Source organism: Thalassophryne amazonica, unplaced genomic scaffold (genome assembly GCF_902500255.1).
Source record: "Thalassophryne amazonica unplaced genomic scaffold, fThaAma1.1, whole genome shotgun sequence".
NCBI lineage: Eukaryota > Metazoa > Chordata > Actinopteri > Batrachoidiformes > Batrachoididae > Thalassophryne > Thalassophryne amazonica.
The window spans coordinates 43,017-55,610 of record NW_022986325.1 but is presented as its reverse complement, the minus strand read 5'-3'; the positions used below and the strand labels follow the sequence as shown (position 1 = coordinate 55,610).

General features: G+C 41.2%; 1 protein-coding gene across 1 annotated transcript in view; it reads right to left on the bottom strand.

Moving 5' to 3' along the window:
- Positions 1-12,594, bottom strand: part of snapin (SNAP associated protein) — a 72,795-nt gene that overhangs the window by 17,989 nt on the left and 42,212 nt on the right. Inside the window, exon 2 of the mRNA XM_034165585.1 lies at positions 3,308-3,477. Within this exon, the coding sequence (XP_034021476.1) occupies positions 3,308-3,477 (170 nt within the window). The remainder of the gene's footprint in view (positions 1-3,307; positions 3,478-12,594) is intronic.

Genomic DNA, 12,594 nt, shown 5'->3' with positions numbered 1-12,594 from the left:
AGTCGTGTCTTTCTGAACTGTTCTGCATCAAACTCCATTGTGTCAAAATGACTGTTTACATGCAGCCAATAACCCTTTCATAACCGGAATATTAGCAATAACCCGGTTGCGCACGGCCATGTGAACACCTGCAAAAACCCGAATATGCTCATATTCCGTTTTTTAAAAACCCGAATAAGACCCCTGGGTTACTCCTTTTCTAACCCGAATATCAGGTCATATAAACGCGCATCGGGATATCCCCATAGAAAGGAACATTATTTTGTGTTCTGCGCATGTCCTATCCACAAGGAATCTTGGTCTTCTGAGTTCAGCAACTACTTGTATGCAGTGTGTGCAGCCCACCGGACACCACAGAGGCAGATGTAAACAGCACATTGTGTTCTGCGTCCTTATCAGGCGGGCCGGTCGGCATCACTGCGATTGCTCTGCCTTCGATGTGCTTACTGAGTCTGCGGGCTCGGTAAACGCCGCAGCGGGCCACTCACACCGCCCCCCTCTCTGCTGTACGGAACTGCGCCAACTCTGGCAACAGGTCCAGAGACCACGCTCGCTGTTTTGATGCGGCATTTGCGGAAAAATCCACAGTGCCACAGGGTCGCGGTATACCGCAGCCGCAGAGACTTGGATTGTTTGCGGGTCCCGCATCCGTACCCCCGGAGGCAGTGAGCGAAGGGAGAGCACACGCATTGTGTTCTGCGTGTGTCTGTTATAATCTTCTCGCCCAGAAGAAAAAAGAGAGTGTTTACACAGGAGAGAAAAGTGAGAACATGTTAATGCCTGTTTGAGAAAAGTGTATAAAGTGTGTAGTGAGGGGTTTTACATGAAGCAGGATTTGCACGAACACCAGACCAAATCAAGCACCGGTGGAAGACGTGCGTTGCTGTTTAGATGGGGATATTCCAAATGATACCAGCAACCATGTATACAGGAGTAACTCTGTCTGCTTAAGCATGGAAACGGGTTTTTCCTAATGATTCAGAAACCGGAATATTGACCTTAACCCGAATATTAACGGCATGTAAACGTAGCCAGTGTTTACAATGTGCTTGATCAATAACAGGTGAAGTTGCTCAAACTTTAAAACTTCAGTTCTCTTTATAATTTTATTACTGGTAAATTTTAGAATTGATTTAGATGAGATATACTCATTATCTCACAGGAATATATCACTTTTATCTGGGCACTACTTTTTGCACAGGAATTTATCAAGCACGTCGGCCGTGGGCGCGTACTAACACAGAATACCCAGAAACTGAACAGTTATTCGGCTATAAGGAGAGCGTCCACTTTTAGCTTTTAGCTAAACTAGTGATGCTTGTGAGAGTGTGATGTCATTGATCTCTATTTTTATTTTTTAATAACAAAAAACAAAGCTTCCAGGCTTATAACACTTTAACAATAATCTGAGCAGCCATTTGTAAAAACAAAAATAAACATTAAGGTGCCACTGAAGTAAAAGACAAAACTATCATAAAGCCATTCTTATTTTTACAGATTTTTAAAGAGTCCTTAAGGGAAGACATTTCTTTCAAAAAAAAAAAAAACACTAAAGGCTGGTTTGTTATTTCCAAATTTACATTTATGTAAAAAGAATTTTGCCATGATAAGCAGAATATTAATTGTAAACTCTTTTTTCTTGTTTTGTAATATAACACCAAATTTTACGTCTGTGTAATTCAAAGACAGGATACCCCAGTTATACTGTTTAGCCCGTGAACAAAAACTGTCCCAGAAAATTTTTGTAAAAATACAGGTAAAAAAAAAAGAAAAAAGAGATGTTCTTCTGTTTCTATATTATTGTTACAAAAGTAGATTGGCTGTCAGCAATATTGAATTTGGAATGTAAAAAATCTTTACAGGGATAAATGATGTTAATAATCTTAAAGTGAACTTCTTTGGCCTTGCAATTATGTTAAATTTCTGATCCCACCCAATTGCATCTAATGCTTCTAACATTTTGACTACTGAATCCTTCTAATAAATTCTTTCTTCTAAGAGATAAGGGAAAAAAATTAATTGGTGAGGAAAGTTCTAAGAAATTTGTTATTGCATTTTTTTGTCCACAAGGGGGCACTTTTGGCTCAATAGAGTGCAAAGAAGGGACAGTGTGTGTATATAAAAGGGAACCTCTCAAAGTGCAGATAAGAGCTTGTGGGATTGCATTAATAACATCATTAAACTGTTGAATCGTGCAAACAATGCTGTATTTATGGGAAAACTCTGCAAAGTTGAGAAAGTTCCCTCTCATATCCATTAAATGCAGAATCTACCAGATTCTCTTTTCATAACAAATATTAAAATAGAATGATTTCTTTTTTATAAGGAATATATCTGTTGTTCCATATTGGTGTGTCATGAACAGTGAAGTTATGTTTATATATTAATTTCCAGTACTGTAAAACTTGTTCAGGAAATTTGGACAGTTTTATGGGTAACTTGGATGATTTGAAATCGCACTATAAAAGAAATTGGATGCCGCCTACATTTGAGAATTTTTTGGATGGGAGATTAAACCATAAAGAATCTATGAGTCAAGAAATTTTCTAGCCACCTTAATTTTAGGGCCCCATTCATAGGATCAAAATCAATGGCATTAAGCCCACCTTCCTCAAGAGATTTCACAATATCATTCTTCTGTATTGTTTTAATTTGATTGATTTGTGTAATATTTAGAGTACGCAGAGTAAATAATTCTAGAGAGCAACAGTCTACTGAAGACGGACAGATCTCTCTGTAGCCATGTGTTTAAAATAGCTTTACTCTTTTTAATAGTGTTATCAAAATTGTTTTTTACTCTTTGTTCTTGATTTAAATATTTAACTGGTCTGTTATATAACACTGTCTGTGGGCAGTCGTGGACGGGCATTAATTCACATTTATCCGTGTTTAATTAAAGACCAGAAGCTTTTGTTACCGTTTGAAGAGCTGGTGGTATTTCTGCTTCATTTATAAGATAAACAGTCGTATCATCCACAAACTGACTTACAGCTCGTGTCTTCCCCATGACATCAATTTTTTAATTCTTCAGTTTTTTTTTTTTATCATAAAGCTTAAGACTTCAGTAACAATAAACAATAAAGGTGACGCCGGACGCCTCTTTTCACACCGAAACGTTTACAGCTACCAAACACAACTATTAATGTTAGTAACATTTGAATCATTTCACAGAAAAAAAAAAGCCCCAAACCCAAAGTCATGAGGTCACGTGATGCGTCTACGTGGTCTGCGGTTCAGCGATGACGTCACAGGTCAAAGCCTTTGTCAGGCAGGAAGTTTAAAATGTCCCCACGACGTCAGCGCCTACCTGACTGAGTGCACGTGTACGTCCAGCTGTTGGACCGCGGGCCGGAAAAAGTCCATCAATCCTTCAGCAAACACGTCTTTGTCCACGCCGACGTCCGCCATCCCCACGGCCACGTCCTGCACCGCGTCCTGCTGCTGCTGCTTCTTCTGAGGTTTACTGGAGGTTAGCAACTAACTTAAGTTACAATACCGCCACCTACTGGACCGGAGTGCAAAAACCAATAGCTCTGCAAGTTGGGGCGGGGGAGCTGTAAAGAAGCAGAGACGCCTGCTGATCAGGTGTCTCCTGATCTAACCCTAACCCTTCACTGATTCCCTGCTTAGATACTTTTCAGCACACTTCACAACCATTTTAATTTTCTCTGTCCGACTCATCTGGGCCGAACCAACCACAAACAAAACAAAACCACACCGTGAGGTAAGAATCCTTTTGGACCTTCTGCACTAATTCAGCTCCACAGTCAATTTCAATTTCATTTATTAATTTTTCATTTATTCATTTTTCAGTTTCATACAGTGCCAAAAAAACCAAAAAAAAAACCAAAACAAAAAAAACAACAACAACTGCCTCAATGGGCTTCAGACAAGTGAGGTCTAACCTTACCAACCCCTAGACTCTGGAGCAAGCACACAGGCAACAGTGGTAAGGAAAAACTCCCTAGGATGATACTGAGGAAGAAACCTCAAACAGGCCAGACTCAAAGGGGTGACCCACTGCTTAGGCCATTCTAACAGTCACAAGGTTTTTACAAAGTTTCATGAAGGTGAAGAAACAGAAAACAGGAAATCAAACAACATGACATAATAACAAAAGAATATGTATTTGATGAGAAGGCCACGCAGTTGGTTATGCCACAGGCAGGGTCATCCAGCAGTCCTCATGCCGTCAGTGGGTCTGTTCCCGCAGCGATGTTGATTTCAAATGCAGACTGCAGTGTGCAATTTGTCAGTCCGGCATCCTGTGTTCAGTAGCCGTCCCGCTATCTGTACATCAGACAGAGAGAACAAGAGAAGAATCAGTCTCCCATAAAAACTACAGCTATGGTATAATTCATCAGCAGTAAATCGACAGGAATGCAGAGAAAATACTAAAGTGATCGGCGGTCACTAGCCCTTAGCTTCACTAACACACCCAGATTTTAGATAAAGCTGAGGCTGTGACCTGTTCCATTACTAATAAAATGAATTTAAAAGGATAGGGAGCATAGTTCCATACTATGAGAGTATGCCAGCCATAGAAAAGGGAAAATAAGTCTGGACTTGAGAATCTGACTGTTTTATCACTCTAGGGACACAAAGTAGTCCTTCACCCTGAGAATGCAGAGCCTGGGCCGGTACGTAGGGTTTAATTACAACCCCAATTCCAATGAAGTTTCCAATTCCAAATGAAGACTGCTTGTGTCTGTTAGACCCTGAGTTCTTTGGGTCTGTCCTGAATCAACAAGACTCCGTTACAAAAAGGACAGTTTAATTAATTTCATGTGAAGTGAATCACACCAGATCTGGGGTTCTCACCATCCTGAGGTCACGCAGGAACTCGTTCAGGAAAGAGATCCCGAACACAGTTTACAGTAAGGTTTTATAGACATCCACTGACATCATTGATAAAGAAGTGATCCTCCCATATGTGTGCTTACGTGATCAAAAAAAATGCCATGTCATGTTTAGGCCATGTGGCTAACTAGGTCCATCTTTAAAGATGTAAAAGCAGAGCCTTGTGTTAGTGGAACCGCTGCCTGATGTTACGTCTTTTCACATGATAACAAGATAATGAAAGATGCTTAGCTTATACAGGATATACCTTTGGTGCAGACAAATATCTTAACAAGAACACAGTAACTTACTGTGCTGACCGTCATCACTCTTAACCTCACATAACCCAAGCACAAATGCAAGAATGTATTAACATGGGTTTAAGAGAGTTTGAAATCAATAATATTATATGGCATATATATTTCTAAGGTATTTATTAACATGTCTTTTTCCCTTTTTGTAGGTCAGGCTTTTTAGAGTGGTCTACATCCAGTTGCAGTCGTTTTTAGCCCAGCATGACATTTATGGAAAGTTTCAGTCTGGCTTCAAACCCAGACATAGCACCAAAACCACTCTACTGAGAGTTTTTAATGATTTGATTTTAGCTGTTGACTCAGGTAGTCCTGCCATCCTGATGCTTTTAGACTTGTCAGCTGCCTTTGACACAGTGGAACCCGCGATTGTATCGTCTCGAGCAGTGTGTGGACATTACAGGCTCTGCTCTCATCTGGTTCAGTTCTTACCTTTCAGAGCGTAGCTTTTCTGTGCAGCTGGGCCATTTTTCTTCAGATGTGGTTCCACTGTCCTGTGGAGTCCCTCAAGGATCCATTTTAGGACCTATTCTTTTCCTTTTGAACATGTTGCCTTTCAGCGGTATCTTTTGAAAATACCCAATATCTTTCCATTGCTTTGCCGATGATGTCCAAATTTACCTTCCACTAAGGTCGTTAGGCAATGACCCAAGTCATATCTTGGATGAGTGCTAACCTATTAAATCTTAATGAATGCAAGATGGAGGTTATCCTGTTTGGGGGGAGCACTTCCACAGCCTGCTCTGCTGATGTCCTCGGTCCCCTGGGTTCCAACATTCACTCCTGTGTGATGAACCTTGGGATGATTTTTGACAGCCATTTTAAATTTGATAAGCAGACAGTGCTGTTGTTAGAACAAGTTTCTTCCAACTCTGTTTCCTAGCCAAGTCCAAGCCATATTTCTCTAGGACTGACCTTGAGAAGGTTATCCATGCCTTCTTCACAAGTAGACTAGATTATTGTAACTCTTTGTACGTTGGCTTGGATCAGTTCTCTCTAAACCGCCTCCATCTTATTCAGAATGCTGCTGCTCATCTTCTTTCAGGAAAGGAAAAGTCCAACCACATTATGTCGGTATTGGCTACTTTTCACTGGCTTCTGGTCCGTTACTGGGTTGATTTTGAACTTCTTTTAATTGTTCTTAAAGCCCTCAGTTGCCCCAATGTATCTTTCGGAGCGTCTTCTTCCTCAAATCCCCAACCAGAGCCTTAAGGTCTTCTGACCAACTGTTGCTGGAAATGCCTAAAACCAGATTAAAGACGAGAGGTGATGGAGCCTTTGCAGCGGCTGCCCCAAGGCTCTGGAATAGTCTCCCCTTTAATATGAGATCATCCCCCGTTCATCCCGCATGTTCTCCCTGAATTGCTGGCTGTCTGAGTGGTGTCCAAAAAATGAGGTGGGCTTCATAGATAATTGGCAAAGCTTCTGGGGAAAACCTGGTCTTGTTAGGAGAGATGGCATCCATTCCACTTTGGATGGAGCAGCTCTCATTTCTAGAAATCTGGCCAGTTTTATTAAACCCTCCAAACCGTGACTATCCAGGGTTGGGACCAGGAAGCAGAGTTGTAGTCTTACACACCTCTCTGCAGCTTCTCTCCCCCTGCCATCCCCCCAATACCCCATCCCCGTAGAGACGGTGCCTGCTCCCAGACCACCAACAACCAGTAAAAATCTATTTAAGCATAAAAATTCAAAAAGAAAAAATAATATAGCACCTTCAACTGCACCACAGACTAAAACAGTTAAATGTGGTCTATTAAACATTAGGTCTCTCTCTTCTAAGTCCCTGTTAGTAAATGATATAATAATTGATCAACATATTGATTTATTCTGCCTTACAGAAACCTGGTTACAGCAGGATGAATATGTTAGTTTAAATGAGTCAACACCCCCGAGTCACACTAACTGCCAGAATGCTCGTAGCATGGGCCGAGGTGGAGGATTAGCAGCAATCTTCCACTCCAGCTTATTAATTAATCAAAAACCCAGACAGAGCTTTAATTCATTTGAAAGCTTGACTCTTAGTCTTGTCCATCCAAATTGGAAGTCCCAAAAACCAGTTTTATTTGTTGTTATCTATCATCCACCTGGTCGTTACTGTGAGTTTCTCTGTGAATTTTCAGACCTTTTGTCTGACTTACTGCTTAGCTCAGATAAGATAATTATAGTGGGTGATTTTAACATCCACATAGATGCTGAGAATGACAGCCTCAACACTGCATTTAATCTGTTGTTAGACTCGATTGGCTTTGCTCAAAATGTAAATGAGTCCACCCACCACTTTTATCATACCTTAGATCTTGTTCTGACTTATGGTATGGAAATTGAAGACTTAACAGTATTCCCTGAAAACCCCCTTCTGTCTGATCATTTCTTAATAACATTTACTCTGATGGACTACCCAGCAGTGGGGAATAAGTTTCATTACACTAGAAGTCTTTCAGAAAGCGCTGTAACTAGGTTTAAGGATATGATTCCTTCTTTATGTTCTCTAATGCCATATACCAACACAGTGCAGAGTAGCTACCTAAACTCTGTGAGTGAGATAGATTATCTCGTCAATAGTTTTACATCCTCATTGAGGACAACTTTGGATGCTGTAGCTCCTCTGAAAAAGAGAGCCTTAAATCAGAAGTGCCTGACTCCGTGGTATAACTCACAAACTTGCAGCTTAAAGCAGATAACCCGTAAGTTGGAGAGGAAATGGCGTCTCACTAATTTAGAAGATCTTCACTTAGCCTGGAAAAAGAGTCTATTGCGCTATAAAAAAGCCCTCCGTAAAGCTAGGCCATCTTACTACTCATCACTTATTGAAGAAAAGAACAACCCCAGGTTTCTTTTCAGCACTGTAGCCAGGCTGACAAAGAGTCAGAGCTCCATTGAGCTGAGTATTCCTTTAACTTTAACTAGTAATGACTTCATGATTTTCTTTGCTAATAAAATTAACTATTAGAGAAAAAATTACTCATAACCATCCCAAAGACATATCGTTATCTTTGGCTGCTTTCAGTGATGCCGGTATTTGGTTAGACTCTTTCTCTCCGATTGTTCTGTCTGAGTTATTTTCATTAGTTACTTCCTCCAAACCATCAACATGTCATGTCTTATCTAATAGATTACAATTTGTTCATGTAAATGGGGAATCTTCTTCACAGACTAAGGTTAATTATGGAGTTCCACAAGGTTCTGTATTAGGACCAATTTTATTCACTTTATACATGTTTACCTTAGGCAGTATTATTAGACAGCATTGCTTAAATTTTCATTGTTACGCAGATGATACCCAGCTTTATCTATCCATGAAGCCAGAGGACACACACCAATTAGCTAAACTGCAGGATTGTCTTACAGACAAAGACATGGATGACCTCTAATTTCCTGCTTTTAAACTCAGATAAAACTGAAGTTATTGTACTTGGCCCCACAAATCTTAGAAACATGGTGTCTAACCAGATCCTTACTCTGGATGGCATTACCCTGACCTCTAGTAATACTGTGAGAAATCCTGGAGTCATTTTTGATCAGGATATGTCCTTCAATGTGCATATTAAGCAAATATGCAGGACTGCTTTTTTTTCATTTGCGCAATATCTCTAAAATTAGAAAGGTCTTGTCTCAGAGTGATGCTGAAAAACTAATTCATACATTTATTTCCTCTAGGCTGGACTATTGTAATTCATTATTATCAGGTTGCCCTAAAAGTTCCCTGAAAAGCCTTCAGTTAATTCAAAATGCTGCAGCTAGAGTACTGACGGGGACTAGAAGGAGAGAGCATATTTCACCCATATTGGCCTCTCTTCATTGGCTTCCTGTTAATTCTAGAATAGAATTTAAAATTCTTCTTACTTATAAGGTTTTGAATAATCAGGTCCCATCTTATCTTAGGGACCTCATAGTACCATATCACCCCAATAGAGCGCTTCGCTCTCAGACTGCAGGCTTACTTGTTGTTCCTAGGGTTTTTAGGAGTAGAATGGGAGGCAGAGCCTTCAGCTTTCAGGCTCCTCTCCTGTGGAACCAGCTCCCAATTCAGATCAGGGAGACAGACACCCTCTCTACTTTTAAGATTAGGCTTAAAACTTTCCTTTTTGCTAAAGCTTATAGTTAGGGCTGGATCAGGTGACCCTGAACCATCCCTTAGTTATGCTGCTATAGACTTAGACTGCTGGGGGGTTCCCATGATGCACTGAGTGTTTCTTTCTCTTGTTGCTCTGTATGTACCACTCTGCATTTAATCATTAGTGATTGATCTCTGCTCTCTTCCACAGCATGTCTTTTTCCTGATTCTCTCCCCTCAGCCCCAACCAGTCCCAGCAGAAGACTGCCCCTCCCTGAGCCTGGTTCTGCTGGAGGTTTCTTCCTGTTAAAAGGGAGTTTTTTCCTTCCCACTGTCGGCAAGTGCTTGCTCACAGGGGGTCATTTTCACCGTTGGGGTTTTTCCGTAATTATTGTATGGCCCAATCCCCCGGAGGAGCTTGTGGAGGTGTGTGTGGATCGGGAGGTCTGGGCGGCTTTGCTTGAGCTGCTGCCCCCGCGACCTCTCTCCAGATAAAGCGGAAGAAAATGGATGGATGGATGGATATTGTATGGCTTTGCCTTACAACATAAAGCGCCTTGGGGCAAATGTTTGTTGTGATTTGGTGCTATATAAATAAAATTGATTTGATTTGACACTGAATTGATAAGAGACTTTCACTTGAACATCCTGATGCTCCTGGGCCATCTGAAGTCGACCATTAGGAGGGGTACTGTCATGATCTGGAGTTTTTTGTATTATGTTTTGTTCTGTTTAGTTTAGTTTTGCTTTTTCTTTCAGTGTGTGATTTCTGTTGATGGGTTTTTCCTGCTTGGACTTTGTCTGTCCCTATCTCTATTGTGTGTATCGCTTGGTGGTGGGCGTTACACTCTGTCTGGGCCATACCCTGTTGTGGAACGCTCCACACACCTATTTCTAATCTGTAGTTCATCGCCAGGGTGTATATAAGCTTCACTGGTTGCACTAGTTCCTCGCCAGATCATTGTGCCTTGTGCTTTCGCTTCCAGCTCTGATTTTTATGTTTCCTAGTCCTGCTACCACATTGTGTTTTGACCACCCGCCTATTTTTACCGACCACGCCTTATGCCTGATGTTTTGGATTTGTTTGCTTATCTTGGACTGCCTTGCTGTGTACAGGACCCAGTGGTGGACACTGTTCAGCTCATCCAATAACCGATTATTATCGAAGCTAAAATATTTGGACCAATTATCTTCCATTAAATTTAGTTCCGATAACTTTTAGAACGCTAACATGTTTCTTCTTTTACATAGCTAGTAACTTGAGAAACATTTATAATCCCCTTTACTCCAGTCTGCTATGTATTTTACAGCAGTGAGGTTGCTAAGAGGAGCTGAGCTCAACTCTGCCCCAGCAGAAAGGATCTGGCTGCCAGACTGCCACAAAAAACATCATTACTCCTTAACACCATACAGTGGTCCAGCCATGAGGCACAGGTCTTGAAATGGGAAGCAGGTTTGACTTATGGTTTTGATTTATAAATCAAATTATTCTGGATAGAATAATTATATTAATGTAAACTGTTAAAATGTACAAAGTGGATATATAACATATCTGTTAATTTTAAAATAATGCCCTCAATGGGCCTCATGTATCAACGTTTCGTACGGCGATATTTGCGCGTATATGGGGTGTACGCCAAAATGGCTGCGCTACTTGGCATTTATCAATGTGGTCGTTGCCGTACGCTGCGCTGAAAATATACACCAGGTCGAGAGGTGGTGTAAATTATACACCAAAATGAACCAGCGCTGGAATCCACATAAAAATGAAAATGATCAACATGATAAACAGTGCCATTATACAAATCAATGCATATGTTACATAAATAACACTTTCTTGATTATACTACATAATAATTAATACAAATCCTGCTTTTGCGGGATTGTTGGTCTGTCGAGCACGATCCGTGGCCACAGCGCTGACCGCAAAGAAAGCGCTGCTCGCCTTTTTCTCCAGACTTCGAGCCTGAGCTTAACTTTATGTGGTGTGACCATTTTAGACTGTGAAATTGATAATTACAACTGTAGTGTTGTCATTCCCTTCGGCCGTGCTGCAATCGGGTTTTGTCTTCTCCATTCGTTTGTTAACATAAAATAAATAAAGAAATAAATTTTAAAAATCAAGAAATCTGAAAAATTAGGCGTGTCTTATTGAGCGAGCAAATATCCACGTCAAGAATTATTGACATGTGAAAAGAGAATACAGTGGTCCCTCGCTATAACGCGGTTCACCTTTCGCGGCCTCGCAATGTCACGGATTTTTTTAGTCCAATTTTGCATGCCTTTATTTACAGTGCATTGTGTTCTGCGTGTCTTTTTATAAGAATCTTCTCGTCCAGAAGAAAAAAGAGCGCCAACTATTCATAACTGTGTTCTTCACTCGGAAACAGACACCTGCAGCCAGGTGTGAGTGGAAAAAGGCATGGCACCAGGATGAAGAGGCGCGATCAGAGGAACTGTGAAATACTGCTCAGTCACTATTAATAATTTCTTATGTGTCCAACCTCGTAGGTTGATCATTAAAATTAAATTCTTTAGTTCTAAAAGCCATCATAATTACGAGGTCTGTTAGAAAAGTATCCGACCTTTTTATTTTTTTCAAAAACCATATGGATTTGAATCACGTGTGATTGCATCAGACAAGTTTGAACCTTCGTGCGCATGCGTGAGTTTTTTCACGCCTGTCGTTTGCGTCATTCGCCTGTGAGCAGGCTTTGTGTGAGCAGTGGTCCACCCTCTCGTCATTTTTTTATTGCGAATAAATGTCTGAATGATTTGGAGCTTTGCTGCATCAATTTTTTTTCCAGAAACTGTGAGAGACCTCCAGGTGGACACCGTTCGGAAAATTAATATGGCTTTCAGGGACGCTTTTATGGGGATTATACAGATTAAGGAGTGTTACTGCCGCTTTAAGGACAGCCCACAACTGCTGAGAGCGCCATGCAAGCCATGCGGCTCCACCGCGATGCACGGAATTCTGCTCCTCTTTCCATGACAAAAACTCCTGTAACAGTGGAATGTGCCGTTCATTTCTAAACTGGACGCTGTCTTGGTATGTCGTCTGACTAGCACAGGAATTGTGAAAAGACGTGGACATCAGCACTTTTTCAGCACATTAAGACAGACATGCGGAGGAGTTCCGCGCATCGTGGTGGAGCCGCATGGCGCAAAGCAACGCCGTGATGAAGCCTTCTGGGACATGTTGGGGCATGTCCAGCTCATGCACAATCACAATCGGATAATCACACGACTGAAAAGCAACCGAAATCCACCTGAAAGCCGTCCTGTGAGACCAACACCGAGGTGGTTTTGTGCCGCGTAATGAACGGCTCCGTGGCGCGTCCCTCCGCTTTTCTTTCCATGAAAAAAACTCCTGTAACAGTGGAA